The sequence below is a fragment of the Chelonoidis abingdonii genome, chromosome 1 (assembly GCF_003597395.2).
Source record: "Chelonoidis abingdonii isolate Lonesome George chromosome 1, CheloAbing_2.0, whole genome shotgun sequence".
In the NCBI taxonomy this organism is placed as follows: Eukaryota; Metazoa; Chordata; order Testudines; family Testudinidae; genus Chelonoidis; species Chelonoidis abingdonii.
Genome location: NC_133769.1, coordinates 142,784,079 through 142,801,089, shown reverse-complemented (window position 1 = coordinate 142,801,089; position 17,011 = coordinate 142,784,079). Strand labels below are relative to the sequence as shown.

Genomic DNA, 17,011 nt, shown 5'->3' with positions numbered 1-17,011 from the left:
TGTGAAAAGTCTAATAATTCAGCACCCTAGAAAATGGGGAGACTTTGTTAACACAGGCCAGTGGGCCCAATTCTGATCTCAGTTACACTAGTGTAAATCGGGAGTAGTGGAGTGACACTTGCATCAGACTGAGGTGAGCACAGAATCGGGGCCAGAATGTTCTGTATCTGCTTGTACGTGCCCTGTTACAAATGAATTAATCTGATAATCTTTCATGAATACTGGCTCTGTAGTACAATCCAACTGCTTCTGAGTAACAAGCTGTAAACATTCAGTGGTTTCAAAGTGCATACCCCAAAAATGGGGTACTGGGACATCTCCTGGGCTCATGCAAACATTCCTGCCAACCCCCGGTGCTGGAGATAGATGAGCCACATAACAGGGTCTGTTTCCCAGGCATTCCTTAGACCTCAGTTCAGCAAAGTACTTAACGTCTTTCTTAAGAGTGTGCTTAATTCCAACTGCAGTCAGTGGGACTCAAGCACGTGTCTAAGTGCTTTACTAAATCAAGGCCTTATTTTAGGTGATTGGAGTGGCATTAAGTACAAATTTGTTTCTCTCTCGGGGCCACTGAAGGCAATGACTGGGTGTGCGGGTGCTAACTGCCCTGCTAATGTTAGGCAGGAGGGCATGCAGATTGTTATCCAAAGCAGGTAGTCAGATACCATGATGATGGCCACATACAGAAACCTAGATAAAGAGAGCACTACAGATCTAGGGCTCTGATGGTATGGCTACACAGTAATTAAAACAACTGAAGCTGGTCCAGATCAGCTAACTTGGGCTCATGGGGCTCAGGCTGCGGGGGTGTAAAATGTAAGATGTTTGGGCTCGGGCTTTGGGACCCTGTGAAGGGGAAGGGTCCCAGAGTCTTGGCTCCAGCCCGAGCCCAAATGTTTACACAGCAATTTTTAGCCTGAGTTATCTGAGCTGGGCTGTGCCACGAGTCTTTTATTCCAGTGTAGACATACCCTGAGTCTGTATATTCAGAACTGCAATCAGTGCTTACAGCTGTTCTCTTGTGAGACTCAACCCAAGTTCACCTGCTGCAGTGGCTGGGTGCTGGCTTTGTCCTGAAGTTGAATATTTTAGGCACTCTGGGCAGGATTTTCAAAAGCAATAAATATTTGGACTAGCTCTGTTCCCATTGGAGTTCTCCTGAAGTTTTACCGTTGGCTGAATGGGAGCTGAGTTAGACCAATGTTGAGTGCTTCTGAAACTCCAGCCTTGAAGGCTAGTGAAGAGGCTGAGAGGCAGCAAGGGTGTAGGGCAGTGGTTCTCAACCAGTGGGCCGGGGGTCTTTGGGAGGCCGTGAGCAGGTTTCAGGGGGTCCGCCAAGCATGACTGGTGTTAGACTCGCTAGGGTGCAGGGCAGAAAGCCAAAGCCCCACTGTGCAGGACTGCAGCCCAGGGCCCCGAGCCCCATCACCCAGGGCTGAAGCCTGAGCAACTTAGCTTTGTGGGTACTCCCTGAGGTGTGGGGCCCTGGGCAGTTGGCCTGCTGGCTATCCCGGAACCTGGCCCTGACTTTTGTATTCAGAAAAACAAGTATTGGCAGAGAGTTTTCATTGGTGGGGGGGGGGGGCTCAGAAAGGAAAAGGTAGCCACTAGACTGGGCGTTCTCAACAACCCAGGATTGGGGAATTAGGAGATCTTGATCCCAATTTTCAAAAGTGACAGAGATTTTGGGCTCCTCAGTTTTTGGGTACCCAATGAGACACTTTGCAGGGGCCTAGTATTCAGAAAGTGCTGAGCACCTGTCCTGTGAAAATTAGCCCCCTTTCAGATGTCTCAGGTTGGGTTGGGTGTCCAAAATCAGTTGATATTTTTGAAAAGTTGGTCCTTAGTTCTTATCTGGGCTCTGCCACCAATTGTGAGTGGGCGAGCCACTTTGCTCTTTCGTGCCTCAGTCTCTCCATATGTAAAATGGGAATAGTGATATTTTCACCTCCTGTGTTAACTTGGGCTGGGATCTTCAAGAGTTTTGACTTTCAGTGGGTTTGGGTGTCAAACTCCTGTAGCCTTCTTTGTTATTCCCAGCCGTCAGTGATCTCATGAGGAATAATCATTGGCAAAGCACTACAAATGAATTAGTGTTTTATTACAGTAGTTTCTCTCTAGAGAGACCTAAGCATTTTAAATAGTGACTCTACAAGCTTGTCTAAGCTTGAATGAACCATTGTGTTTTAACAAACACATGTAAACTAACACGGTTGATAATTCCAGTGTGGACGAGGACACAATTATTTTAGTTGACTCTGGTTAGCTCTCTCACTTGCTTTACGTCAGTATAGATCCTTCCACTTCAGTATCACCAGTCCCAATTTCCTCTGTCATGAATGAAAGCAGTATCAAGCCCTGAGTCTGTGCGTGCTCTTCTGAGTTCTGTGTTCTGTTCTCTCATCATCACGAATGGCACTTACTGGATCGTGCCAAAGGCCACACACGCAGTCTTATCTCATTGCATCCTGTTTGACTACGTAATCAGGGGCTGCACTGATGGAAATTCTCATCCCTCCTTGTTTTGATTTATATCACTATGCTGGACACTGCATCCTCTCTCTGGTTCAGACCAGGCTGAGCTACTGCAGTCATTTAAGACTCTTGTTTTGCTTTACTCAGGAAGTTAGGTGTCATGTGCACAGCAGCTGCTGCAGGGAGATTCAGTGTACCAAGCAAACTGATCGCGTGCTTGGGCTTGTATTAAGCACTCAGTGAGAACCCAGGCTTGCGTGTGATACGATCTCAGAGTAGCAGTGCTACAAAAGACCTTTCCTTTACAAAACAGACTTGTCCGGTAGTGAGACAGACACAGCAGTCACACTGTGCGGTCTGGAGAAGCAGTGACTCTATCAGTTTGTCTGACATACATAACAGAAATCTCAGTTCTCCTCTACTCCCTGCCTATCCTTGTGCTGCTGATCACCTTTTCCCACTACCAGCAAAGTTCATACTTCACCTGTTACTTGCATTTGAAGCTTTTTGCAAATCCAGATATTCCCGAATATCATTCAAATGACTAGGCTTCTGAATCTCCCTCAAATTTCAGCAGCAGCATAATTACCCTTCCTTATGATGAAGCCTTTCTTGGGTCAAGATTTGTGCTAATTTCCTTCCTATCAAGAATACAGGGATCAAGAACTCTCTCTGCAACTGCACCTATTGAGTGCTGATTAGCATAGTAGTTTGCTGTACAAGGCACAGATAGCTATCAAGACTGCCCCTGCTTCAAAGAGTTTATAATCCAAAGAAGCCAGACACAGAGTAAATTGGATGCACTGGGAATGACTAGGATCTAAAAGTACATACTGTTGAATTCCTGATGAATTGTACATCAGGGAAGAATGGAGTCTTCAGGAGGAATTTGAATGAGGAGACGATAGAGGCTGCGTGGATTAGAATGGAGGGAGTTGCATGGAAGAAAGGCTGGATGTGACAGAAATGGATTAATGGGGCCTGGTGTCACTGGGGGAGCAGAATGGTCAGGGAAGAGACTAGATTAGAGATGAAGGCCAGGGCAAATTTCTGAAAGGACTTGGAAATGAGGAAAAGTCTATAAACTTAGGTTTTGCTCCAGCTCCCACTAAAGTTAATAGAAAAACTCCTAGAGTGAAATTGAAGTCGATGGCAACATCCCCATTGATTTCAGACAGTCCCTGCCCCAAAATGCTTATTGACTCATTGATGTTTGCTGCCTTTCTCTTTTCCCCTGCAAACTTTAGCTAACCTCATGTATTCTTGTATATCTGCCTCCTTCTCCATTTCCAGTCATTTCCCTTCCTGAAGACACATTTATTTATTGCATGCATTCTTCTTTTTCAGAGGAACTGAGCCATAATTAGTGTCCCTTGGGACTTCTGGGCCTCCTTCCACTCTGGTGACTTTCAGTGCTATTTCCCATTGCACCTTACCAGCTAGATTTCTTAATTCCCCAACATATGCCTTCCTCACATCAAAAGCTTTTGTACTGCCGCATTGTGTGAACACATCCCTTGCCGTGCTGAATTCAAGTAACTGGTGGTTACTGGTTCCAAGTTTCCTATCATTCTCAGTCAGTGCCTCTCTCTGAATAAGTAGCAGCTATAGAGTGCCTTCTTCTCTGGCTGGAATCTTCACTCTATGGGTTGTTAGCTGGCATCTATGCTATCTTAGGAAGTTTTTTGCAGGTGTGTGTCTGGATGGTATTTGTTACTCAACAGACATCTAGATATAATAGTTAAAATTCTCTACAAGAACAGTGTTTCATGACTCAGCATACCCTGAGTTTAGTCCAAGGATTTTTCATGATTTGTATTACAGGGATGCCCAAGGGTCCCAACCAAGATTAGGGTACCATTGGGCACTGTACAGACACATAACAAGTGATAGTCCCTGCCCTGAAGTGTTTACAGTCCAAATACATAAGACAGACAAAGAGTGAGATGGGAAACAGAGGACAGGGACTTGCTGACGGAATACAGTACATTGGGGCAGAACCACGACTAGAATCTTTGTCACCTGACTTCCAGCCCAGTGCCCTATCCACTAGAGCACACTGCCTTTCCTTCCCACGCTGGTGTCCAGGAGGGATGTAGCAGGGGATCTGTGCCTAACATACTGTGCCTGATACTGACTCACTAGCAGGGAGAACACTTACACAAAGCAGCTCTAAGAAAGCTGAACAACTGTAGACAGCTGGCTGCAATACTTCACAACCCCAGGAAAGTATGATTTTTGTGTTGAGTGGAGCAGCTGTCACAAACACTGCGGAGGAAGCTGCTACCAACAGTAATAACTTGGAAGATAGATATTAGGAAGCAGATGTGTTACATTATGGAGTCTGTGTTAAGGATGTCCTCCCTGTCAATGAGGCCTCTGCTGAAGGGCCCTTGGCAGCTGTCTTGTCCCTGCAGGAACTCTGAATCTCAATGAGATGCTATGTGTGAGAGGGAAGAGAGCAAGCACTGAAATTACCAGTGCTGGGGAGAACAATTGAACTGAAGCTGTTGGAGCTGTAAGGGTTATGCCCTGTTGATTTTGTGTTCGTTTTTCACTGCCCACAGAGGTAGTACATTAAAACAAAGCAGTAGAGACAGGCCACAGCAAAGAGAAACCAAGAATGAAGGGAAAAAATAGGAACTGGGCAGAAGGAAGTGTAGTAGGGGTGGTGTGAGGGGCCAGTCTGTTTGACCTCTGCGAATGTGGGTGTGGCCTCCCCAGAACACAAGTAACCACCTCTCTACAAAAAATGAAGAGGAGAAGGGCTTCAGAAACAAGGATTAACTTGTGATGGGGGAAGAGAGAATGAAAAACAGGGAAAAGGAGTAACAGTCACTAGCTCAAAATGAGGGTGCCCAAAAGGGACATCGAGAAGAGAATCCCTGGGCTGGTCTACACTACAGGGGAAAATCGATCTCAGATACGCAACTTCAGCTATGTGAATAACGTAGCTGAAGTCGAAGTATCTAAGATCGAATTACTCACCCTTCTCACGGCGCGGGATCGGTGTCCGCGGCTTCCCATGTCGACTCCGCAACTCCATGCGGGTTGGTGGAGTTACGGAATCGATATAAGCGTGTTCGGGGATCGATATATCGCGTCTAGATGAGACGCGATATATGGATCCCCGAGCAATCGATTGCTACCCGCCGAAACGGTGGGTAGTGAAGACGTAGCCTCTGACAACATCCACTGCTCTGAATCAGTGGACAGTGCCCAAAGGAACCTGCCTGGATATGTGAGTTCAGAGTGAAAGGAAATAGGTAGAGGTGGGTAGAAAACTTAATTTACATTGTGTGGGAAATTCCGACATTTCAAAATTTGGTTTTGTTCCAAATCGGCAAGTCCATGTTTCAAAATTTTTCTGCAAAATGGGATGTCGAAAAAATATTTGATTTAGAAACAGTGAAATATTTTGTTTTAGATAACAGCTAAAGATCACATTTAGATGTTACCTGAATTGTTTCATTTTGGTTAATGTCAAAGCATGATAGCATAAAATATTTTGTATATATTACATTTCATATAAAATATACTATATGTTAAATATATGTAACATTTCTAATATAATACATAAATAAAACAATAGTGTAATATGAAAATCAACATGTATTGAAATGGAACATTTTTACCTTATCTAAATGAAACATTTTGACACAATCCAAAGGAAACAAGAAAGTCAAAACAAATCATTTACACTTTTTCCTGTCAAAACTTGCAGTTACATCAACACGTTCCTGAAAAATGTCTTGATTGCAACAAAACTGCATTTTCTTGTTCTGTTGAATTTTTTTTGACCAGCTCTAGAGGTAGGCTGGGCTATCGCAGAGAAGCCTCCCCTTCCCTCAGCCCCCAATCCAGCTTTCTCCTCTGGGTTATTTTGGCCAAGTGTAAAGGGCCAGATGGACAGACCTGTAAATTGAAGTCTCAGGCAAAAGAGAGCAGGTACAATGCAGGTAGCAGCAGTTCCAGCTTCCATATCACTGTGGTTCAGCCCTGATCCCTATTGAGAGATGGTCAAACGTTCTGGCCAAACTCGGACCCATTTGACTGAGTTCTCCTTTCATGCTACTATGCATCAGGAGTAGCTTTGGTGAGTGCATCAGTCAAAGGAGAATCAGGCCCAGTGGGTGGGAAAGCTGGAGTCAAATGCTCTTGGGCTTCTGATCTGCTTAGAGTGTGAAAAAGTTGGCAGAGAGAGGAAAAAAATCAGGAGGAAGAATTAAAGTGAGAGAACTTCTAATGAGAGAGAAATAAATGTAGTGTCTGTATACGGCACGTCTGTCTAGGTTGGAGAGATCATCTATCCCTGTGATAAACCAGAGGTTCCCCTTTAGCTGCAGGAGTACTGGAACAGTTTGTATCGTGTGGGTGCAGAAAACCAAACTATAAACCCTGTATATGATGGAATCCACTTCAAGCTAGGGGCTGCGGCAGCACCCCTAGGTCCAGCAGCTGTGTTTGGCTGGACAAACATTTAAAAACGAAGATTGAATATGACTTGGGGATGGGCCAAGGGGTTCAAATGACAGTTTACTAACAAACCTGCAAAACTAAGAAATAATGGGGAGGCTTCACAGCGCTTGGACTCTGCAGACTTTGCCTGATCTTAATGCAGATGCGTGTCCCCCAGCACAGCGCTGTGGCTATGCAAGTGTAGTGCCCGTAGTGTAGATCCATCCCTGCAGTGAGTACCAGCCTCAGATGGGTTAGAATGAACAGTGACCTAGAGGTGCAAGATGAGAAGCATTTAAAAAAATATTGGGCAGCTTCAAGATTGCCAGTGTCTGAACATGAGTCTCCTCTCTTCCTACGTACACCAGCGTATCTCCACCGATTTGTGCCAGTCTGAGAGAGACAGAACTGCTGCCTCTTTGCTCCCAAGGCCCCTTCGTGCTCCCCACACACTTCCAGGCCTGTAAGGGCTTGCCAAAGCAAACAGTCAGTGGTCAGCAAGCGAGAGCGTAAATCTACCTCGCACTAGGGTGCTGCCCACGGTCTGTATGGCCCCTGCAGCCACACACTAAAAGTTCCCTAGTGAGCTTTGAGCTACTTCCATGTCAAAGAGGGGCAAATCACAGTGCACTAGGAACTTTTCTTGTGCGGTAGCAGCATCCACATGGACAGCTCGTGCTCGACAGGCTGGAGTTCTCAGGGAAAAAAATTTTGGTTGCTGCTCTCATACTTTTTCCTAAAATACTTAATTAGCTTTAGGAAAACCAAATAAATACGCACAGATACACGTCTAAATCAATGTAATTTATTTATTGCTAGTTAGTGAGTCTGTTGGGAAAAATGACATAAACAAACAAGTATCACTTTTCCCAGCAGACTTACTCAGCCCTGGCAAATCTGGGGGCAAATTAAGCCCTGGCTGGAGAATCAGGGGAGGCAGTGGGGGCCAGGAGAGATGGGGGTGGGAGGCTGGGGGAGGCAGCAGGAGGCTGGAGCCTGAAGCTCCGTGCCAGAGGATAGGGCCCAGTGACAGAGCCCGAATCTGTTTGGCTGGAGTTCAGGGCCTACCACTGCACAGCCAGAGCCTGGGGCTGGAGCCCAAAGCCCCGTGCGCAATCAGAGCCTGCTGCCTCACCACCCCTGGGAAGGCAGGGAACTCACCAGCTGCCAGCTCCTACAGCATTGTGCCCCAGCTGACTCCAGATGGGGGCAGGGCCCAACCCCTGCTGGTGGCTCCAGCAACCAAACACCAAGGCAGTGCATCCGGGAGAAACAGGGAGGAGCGGGGTACTACTTTGCCTCCCTGCCGCCATCACAACCCAGGAGCTTCACGAAAAGCCCCTGGTGGCCGCATTTCAGAAATACTGCATGGGAGACAGATTAATACCCCAGCTTGCCACACACACAGGGCACGTCTTCGCTGTCAACGTTAAAACGCTGCTGCTTGTGTAGTTGTGGCATAGCGCTGAGAGAGAGCTCTAAAGAACCCACCTCTACGAGAGGACTAGCTACCAGCACTGTGTTCTTTCACACCCCTGAGTGAGAAAGTTGCAGCACTCTAAAGTGCCGGTGTAGACAAGCTCTAACTCTTTGTTAGAGACTTAAAAGTATCATTGGAAGTCAGTAGCACTTACATGTATCCTGTGGCTGGAGAACAGGGTCCCAGGATCTGACTGACTCTCTGGCACCAGCCTGCATGTTTTCTCCATGGTCTGTTCCCCCTGGCCTCGCCCTGTCGAGCCAGAGTTCATGGGCTCCACTTCCCATCACCCTGAGGGTTGTTGGCACAAATTTGCCCCAGAGTTCAGTTAAGTGATCTGCTCGTGACCATAAGTGCTGGAACAGGGGGATCAGGAGGCCATGGCCCCTCCCACTTACTACCAGCCTTAAGGGCAAACGTTGGTGGAGGGGGGCAGAAAGGAGCGAGCAGGGGGGCCTGAGGGGAAGGGGCGGTACAGGAGCAGGCGCTTGTGGCCCCCCCCCCCCCCACTTCCAGAGTGCTTCCTCTGCTCCTGCCTGTGACTCGGGGCTTCTCTACACAGCAAAATATGTGTGTTTCAATTGAATTCGCGCCATTTCCTTGCTACAGCATGGCCAGCTCAAACAGTCTTAAAGGTGTTAAACTGCATACATGACCTTAAGGGGCGGCTGTAGCTGAGTTCACACCCATGAAAAGCACACATTTTGGTTCCTAACGGGCCCTACCTTCACTAGGCTATAGCCAGGGCTGCATTAGGGCACAAGATGTATCTTAACCCGTTCGCTAATGCATGTTGTAATCCAATGAGCATGAGGCAAGTTGTAGTTTTAAGGTGGTAATCAGTCAGGGTCAATCTTTAGGGCTGAACGTGTGTTAAAACTACAGTTTATTTTGTGCCTCTTTGGATTTTAACATAAAAACGCACCTTTTATCCTAGCATAGACAGGGTCATACTCAGGGCCCCAGGGAGCAAGAGTGTTTTTTAGCACCTCTTTTCTCATGCTTAAACATGTGGCTTTTTCCTTTTTTCTTTTCTTGAGTCACCCCTGAGGAGACCTGACTCAAAGGTCTGTCTCTCATTCACCAGTAGCAGAATCTCTTGGATGTTTGAATAACCTTCTGCAGAGCACCTGCCAGTGGAGTAGGCTGTTGGTGACTGACATCTGGCGCTGGGGCAACTACTGTATTAGTCATTCATTTTATGCTCTCTTAAAGGCACGGTAACGGTGCCTGCTTGGTTCAGTTCTCACTACAGTTTGGGTGTCATGTTGTTAAGGACTGAGTTTCAATCACCCCGATGCCTTTATCTTCCTTTCCCATGTTTTCTGCCGGGATGGGAGCCACGGCAATGGGACCTAGCATCCAGTTCGTTGGAGTTCAGTGGGAAACAATGCAATCCCCCTGAATAGAGTTCTAATTTAAATCGAATCTGTGTCCTCCACTCTGCAGCATGGTATTTTACAGTCTCCAGGCAACCAGCTTGATTAGTCACTGTGTATATTATTATTTATTATTTGTTTATTATAACATAATACTTTTTTCCCCAAAAGCTTTTGTGTGGGCTTTGCTGAATATTTAAGATGTAAAATGGGTGTGGATGCCGCAAAATCTTGTGGAAACCAGAGTTGTCAGCCCTAATGGTTTTATCATGAATCCTGCAATATTTTGTGTTTTTCCTTAAAGCTCCAATTCCTAGAATCATGTGAATTCATGAGAATCTCAGGTTTCTTTTTTTTTTTTTTTTTTAAGTAAGATTCTAGCTCTCGTGGTGGTGAAGAGCTTGAAAATGTGAATCCAAAAGACTCTGAAACCAAACAGCAAATAAAAAGACCCTAACATTTATTACTTTTAAGTCAATCTCGTGATTTTTTTTTTAAAGCCAATCCCATGACTTTGGGTTGGCAAAACTGAGAAACCTCCTTCTTCCCAGCACAGGCCTCACAAACAGAACAGCATCTCCAAGTCTGTTGGAATGTGGTGGTTGCTCGTTAGGAGCCCACACCTACTCTGGGAACAGAAGGAGAGCAGTCTGCACTTTCTGTTTCATTTCTCTTGCCCCGTTAGCCCCGTCAGAACTGCTTTTCCTCTTCATATCTTCCCTCTCTGTGCCTCACATTTTGATCCTTCCTTTTTACTCTGCTTCTTCCCAATCTCCTTTTTCTTGGGGATCACGTTCTTCTCATTCAGTCTGTATTTCTTCCTTTCTCTCTTTCTCCCTCCATTACTGATTAGTTTTTGTATTCTGGTGGCATCTACTTGCCCCAACTGTGACAAGGGCCCCATTGTGCTAGGCCCCTCTATAGACAAGTCACAGAGCAGAGATAGCCTCTGCCCCAGAATGTTTGCAGCCAGTATCAGACAAGACACAGCTTACATGTCTCGTTTATAGTTCTTGTCTGTGTTAGTCTCTCTTTCTGTTCTTTCGCCTTTCCTTCCTCCTTACTTCTGGTTATCTTTCTCTCTCCTTGCTTCCTCAGCTCAATCTTTGTGTCTCTAGCCTGTTTTTTCCCTGGTTTTTCCCTCTGTCACATTCCCCTCCTCCTGCTCTGCTTCCAGCTATAGTCTCTTTTTTCTGTGTTTACTCCCTATTCACTGCCACTCTGTCTCTCTGCTCTGGGCCATCCCTCTCCTCTCCTTGTCTGAGCCTTCTCCTCTTCCGTGCCTATGTGAGCTGAGGCTTGACATGATTTTCCCCACTACTTGGCTGAGGGGAATGGTAAAATGGGATTTTTTTAGCTCTTTTGTCTTTCACAGGACAGACTAGCTAGCTAAAGTTTCTCAAACTATGGCATGAGAACCACCAATCCGCCCTGGTGGCTCATAGAGTGAAACATTTGGAGAACTAAGCAGCAGGGGATCGAGGTAATACAGGGGGACATGGGTCTATCTATAGGAGAGATTCATTCTGTGGACCGGCCAGCAGGGATCCATCTAGCTAACAATCATAAAACCATAAGATCTAGCTAGCAATCTGTCTTCTCTGTCACTGGGGTTTATCAAGTATCTATTATTATTAATTATTTGTAGTGCCCCGAGCTGCACAAACACACAGTGAGAGACAAGTCCCTGCCCCAAAGCACTTTACAGTCTAAATAGACAAGACAGACAGGAAACTGAAGCACAGAGAGGTGAAGTGACTTGCCTAAGGTCACCCAGCAGATCAGTGGCAGAGCTAAGAACAGAAACTCAGTCTTGTGACTCACAGTCCAGTGACTTATCTACAAGCCCATGCTATCTCTCAGGCTGGGGCTGTTCTATTAGACTGCCTGGCTTTGAGTCATTGCTTAAAAAAAATGCAGCTGATCCCAGGGAAGCAGAAGTGTCAGTGTTAAAAATGACACCGATCACCAACTGCAGGCCCGTGAAACTGTATCTAAGACAATTCCTTAGGCCAGAGTGATGACTAGATAATTCATCACAGCTTTTTTTTTGTCGTGTCTTTCACACAGACTGAATCCCTGCATGCTTTGGAGAGTTAAATAATACAGTTACAGAGATAATGACCGCCAAGGGGGAGAGAAATTAAGAGGCAAAGGAGAGAAGATGTGTTTTCAGATGAGAATTGAAAATAGATGGAGAGTTAGTGAATGAAAGAGATACAGGGAGGCTGTCCCAGATAGAAGTACGTACAGAGAAGGCTCTCCCTTCCAGTAGTAATAAGATTGTGTGATGGAATAGCGACTGCTAAGACTGAGGAAATCTCTTATGTGGTTCTGCATAGTTTATTGCATTAATTGTAAATGGTCTTGACAAACTGATCTTGTGAAAGTCAGGGGCGTGCCCTCAGCCAAGGACCCAGAATGGGGTCAGCCTGAACTGGTTTTTACTTTCCCTTCGTCTTCATGGTGGGAGGCATCAGTAACTGAGACAGTGTGTTTGTCATTGAAGGTTCTGTGGCTGTTTCTCCAAGTGGCGCCTTGGAGTTTCTAGCTGGCACCATTACCTCCAACGAGTGGAGTTCTCCTACCTCCCCTGAGGGGAGCAACGACTCGGGGGGCAGTGAGGCCTTGGACAAGCCCATCGACAATGATGCCGAGGGCGTGTGGAGTCCGGACATTGAGCAGAGCTTCCAGGAAGCGTTAGCCATCTACCCACCATGCGGACGGCGGAAGATCATCCTGTCGGACGAAGGCAAGATGTACGGTAAGGAGAATGGAGGGAGCTTCCCACCAACTGAAGGAGTGAGATCTGTGCAAGCCCATCTGTTCTGCAATGTAGGATGGTCTGAATGAGATCTTGAGATGGCCCAGAATAATGCAGCAGCTCAGATTCAATACATTTTTTTTAAAGCAACCAGAATTACAAAAAGAAGTGTGGGAGGGTCAAAATTGAGTTTAAAAGAGGCCTTTTCAGGGAGACCAATTAAGAGGCAAGCCAGAACCAGGCATGTTGCTGATACAGGTTTTGGATGAGTGTAATACAGTGGCTTAATGAATGTGAGCATGTCTGCCTTTGCTGGCATCCCCCACAACCATCATTATGTTCTTCTAAACTTGAAGTGGGAGAGGCCTGTGATTTGGTGCTGAAGGTCCCAGGTTCAGTTCTCACTGATGGCCATGGGTGTCTGTGTGCAGAGTTGCTGACTTTGAGAGTTCCTGGGGGGTGCTCAGTCTCCCCTCGGGCCTGCCTCATTCCGCCCCTGAGTGCACCCCATCCTCGCTTTGCCCACAGCACCTCCTGTATGCTGCTGAACAGCTGATTGTGGCAGGTAGGAGGTGCTGGGGGCAGGAGGGGGAGGTACTAGGGGGGTGGGGGAGGAGCTAGCTGCCAGTGGTTGCTGAGCACCCACTATATTTTTTTCTGTGGGTGCTCCAGCCCCTGAGCACTCACAGAGTCAGCACCTACGTAATGAGTATGTGTCCAGGGTTTGTTACACAGCCTCATTATATGGCCTTTGAATGGGAAATCTTTGAGCACAAGCTGGGGATGAATTCTGCTCTCTACACTTCCTTGTGACAATATTTTGTCTATTTCCAGCCCTGGTATGAATATTTTTCACCTTTGGGCTGTTCTCAGCTTGCTAGTACGGTGCCCTTTTTTTCTCTAAGGACAGAATGATAGAGACAGTAGCTTCCTATGGTCAGGAACAAAGAGAGGCATCAGCCTGCAGCAGAGGGGGAAAAGTATCTGGCTGCGGCTGTGGAAAAGCAGATAAGGGTATGTTCCACAAGTGGAGTGGATCACCCAGGCTTATTATACAGTAAAGGTGGTAAATATCTTGAGTTAACTGGCAATCGGTTAACGCAAGGGGGAAAAGAGACAAAGCATAGAAGTTAAGAGGGAAAATCCTAGTGCTTCTGTGGCAAGACCAAATGAGATACTGAGATGCTGTGGTTAAAAGTCTCCAGAAAAACAATTTGTCATTCCACTAGTAAGAATCTCTTCCGAGGTCTCTTTTCCCCTTCCCAACCAGTTTTTTTTTCTGGATTGCACACCCCAGCATGGTAATTTGGTTCCCTGTTCCCAAGATTCAAGCGCAGCAGTTCACAGGTCACTGTGGGCTGATTGGCTTCTGATGGGCCCACCTAGGTAGATCACGCCTTCAGTTTGGCATGGATGAAGTTCTTCCAAGCCCTTCTCTAAAAAGGAAGGTTTTAGCACAAAAACAATGTGGAGTTTTTACCAGTTACACTTATGTAGTGTTATAGCAATGGTGCTCAACCTGGGGTATCTGAGGGGTCCACAAAAGACTTAGACTGGAAACTGACTGAACAGAATTCAACTATACATACAGACAACAGCTTTCCAGAAGAGTCTGCAGCTCCATTCACGTTTTTTTAGGGGTCCACAGATGAAAAAAGGTTGAGAATCACTGACCTATAGGGTATCTCTTCACTGCATAGTTCACCCGAGCTCTAACCTGTGTGTTGCTCCTAACCTCCCTCCCATAAGGCCATCTGAACAGAGTCTAGTGGTGCTCTGAACTCAGACAGCTTGGCCCAGCCAGGGCTATGGGCTGGAGTTCGTAACCCTGCCACTTCACAGTGAGGATGCAGGCTAACCCACTTGAGTGCTGATTAGTCCTCCAGTGCCTTCCCATGGTACCCTCCGTGCCCAGAAGGACAGACAAGTTCTCCCACAATTCACTGGGAAAGAATCACAGAGGATCACCAAGAACTTGGGGAATGCATTTGCCCCCAGAAGTCCTAGCAAGTGCAGCACCAATGAGCAGACATTAATGAGACTTTTCAGTGTGGCTGCCCGCACCTGGGTTAGGCTGACCCGGGTCCTCACAGCCGGATACTGAACATCTGGATTAGCTCTAAGGTGAAGACATAGTCATCAATTATACTGGTATTCTTGTTTGTATTATTACTGCAATGAGGTGTAATAAAGGTATATCTATATTGGTTTAAAGTCACACCTTAGTGTACAATTAAAAGCTTCCCTGTGTAGGTAGACAAGGCCTTCATTTAAAATCCACCTCGCTCATCTTCCTTGGTTATTAAATGTAGATTATCAACACGCTTAATACCATCTGTCACGACTTCCATTAACATAAAAAAATCCCAGTAAAAACAGGTAGTTTTTCTTCGGTTGGGTTTGTTTGTTTTTAAACATTCTGTGCAGTATTTGCAGCCAAAACATGGCAGCGATGTGATAGGCTGGGTGTGAGACTCAGGAAGGGGAAATGACAGGATTTAGTATTGACTAGGAACAAAACTAGAACAGAAGTGAAATTGACCAGAAACAAAAGGGACTTACCTAGGGGTCTGATCTAAAGCCCATTAAAGTCAATGGAAGGACTCCAATTAATTTCACTATGCTTTAGAGCAGGTGAGCGAAGTACAAAAAGTAAATAATGCACCATCATGGTGAAAAGGGCAGACCAGGCTTACGGGGCTAAGAAGTGTAATTAACTCAGTACCCATGCTGTGATGGTATAATGTCCCTGCTTGTCCTCAGTGCACCTGTTTCCAATGTGAACGGTCAGTTCAAGGCACCCCTGGCAGGCCCCCAGCCACTGATTTATACCCTTCTTTGCTTACTAGTCTCTGGGGTCCATGCCAAGGAAGAGGGGCCCAGTGTGTGATCTAAGGAAAGATCTGACCAGACAGAGATGTAAATATAGTCCTGAGATCATCTTCACAGTTTATAAGCCAGAGTGTGGAACAGGACAAACTGCGTGGAGCAGGCCCAGCCTGCAAGGGAAAGTTATGCAGCTATCTCTATGTTTAATGTACACAGAATTCACTTATCTTGAGGCAGAGGTGCTACAGACTCCCCCGACTGAGAACTCTTCCTCCATCTCTAACCAGGAGGCGGCTCACAAAGATGGGCTGTTTCTGGCATGATAGCCCAGTTCAGAACGTGACCTGCCTTTAGAACGAAACTGCTTTCACCTTTGTGGATAACCTGTCATCAGTTCAGAACTGGTTATATTGGCTTAGTTTGTGCCTGTAAATGTATTGATATGAACCAGGCATGGTGGACAACATGTGGTTTGCACTAGTTTAAATTGGTTTAAAATCGTTAAACCAGCACAAGTTTGTGTGCAGAATAGGCCTCACGCTTCCCTCCATTACACATCACCTCTGAGTTTGGCCCACTGTGCATGCTTCCCCTGGCTGAGGTGCTCTGGTGTGTAGCTGGAGTCCTAGGATGACCAGACAGCAAGTGTGAAAAATCGGGACGGGGGTGAGGGGTAATAGGAGCCTATAAAATCAGGACATCTGGTCACCCTACGGAGTCCACTGAGGGGAAGTGGCTCCTACTCCAAGTGAAAATGAACCAGATTCTTCTCTTCCAAGCGTGCCTCTGCCCTGTGTACTGTTTTTGTTGCTGGAGGTGTTCCACTGCTCTAGTAGCAGTCTGGCTGGCTCAGGCAGATACCACCACGCTCCTGGAGGAGAAGCCCAGCTTACTTTTCTGACAGCCTGGCAGTCTCCACTTACTTTGGACTCACTGCATGGAAAGCACTGCTAGGTTACCTCCCTGTTTGCTCACTGATACAGGACCTAGCCCTTCCCTAAAGGAAATCAAAGGCCAGTGTCCCATTCGCTTCTCTGGGAGCAGGATCAGATCTGGATTTCTTATGTGATCAGTCAGGTAGCTTTTGATTGCAGCTAAGATGCAACAGGTATTGTGTTGTTGGGATGCTTGTGATTGCTGCTGTAATATCAGTGAGGTTTAGACAACAAATGGCTTTGTTTTTCACCTTTTCAGACAATATTGTGCCATCATTAGGGTAATTATATAAATGACAGCGTGCCTGCTTGGGAGCCAGGTCTGGTGTTCTTCAACATCATCCTTAATGATCTGGAAGGAGGTACACGGCACCTCAGTGCCACTTCCAGATGACTGTGAGTAGAGAGGAATTGTACATGCCAGGGAGGAGAGAGAAATAACAAACAGGGAGACAGAGAGATTAGAAATATAGCAAAAACCTAGCCAATGAGGTTCTGCTTGAAAGAATGCAGCTAAGCTACCTGAGAGAAAGTAATTCCAAAATACAGATATTCAGGGCTTGGCTACACTTGCAAGTTGCAGCGCTGGTGAGGGGGTTACAGCGCTGCAACTTACCAGGTGTCCACACTTACAGAGCTCAGCCAGCGCTGCAACTCCCTTCCTGCAGTGCTGGCTGTACACCTGGTCTGC

At 46.4% G+C, this 17,011-nt stretch overlaps 1 protein-coding gene across 1 annotated transcript in view; it reads left to right on the top strand.

Moving 5' to 3' along the window:
• TEAD4 (TEA domain transcription factor 4) overlaps window positions 1-17,011 on the top strand; it is an 82,123-nt gene that overhangs the window by 4,954 nt on the left and 60,158 nt on the right. Inside the window, exon 2 of the mRNA XM_075070851.1 lies at window positions 12,302-12,556. Coding sequence (XP_074926952.1) covers window positions 12,550-12,556 — 7 coding nt within the window. The 5' untranslated portion in view covers window positions 12,302-12,549. The remainder of the gene's footprint in view (window positions 1-12,301; window positions 12,557-17,011) is intronic.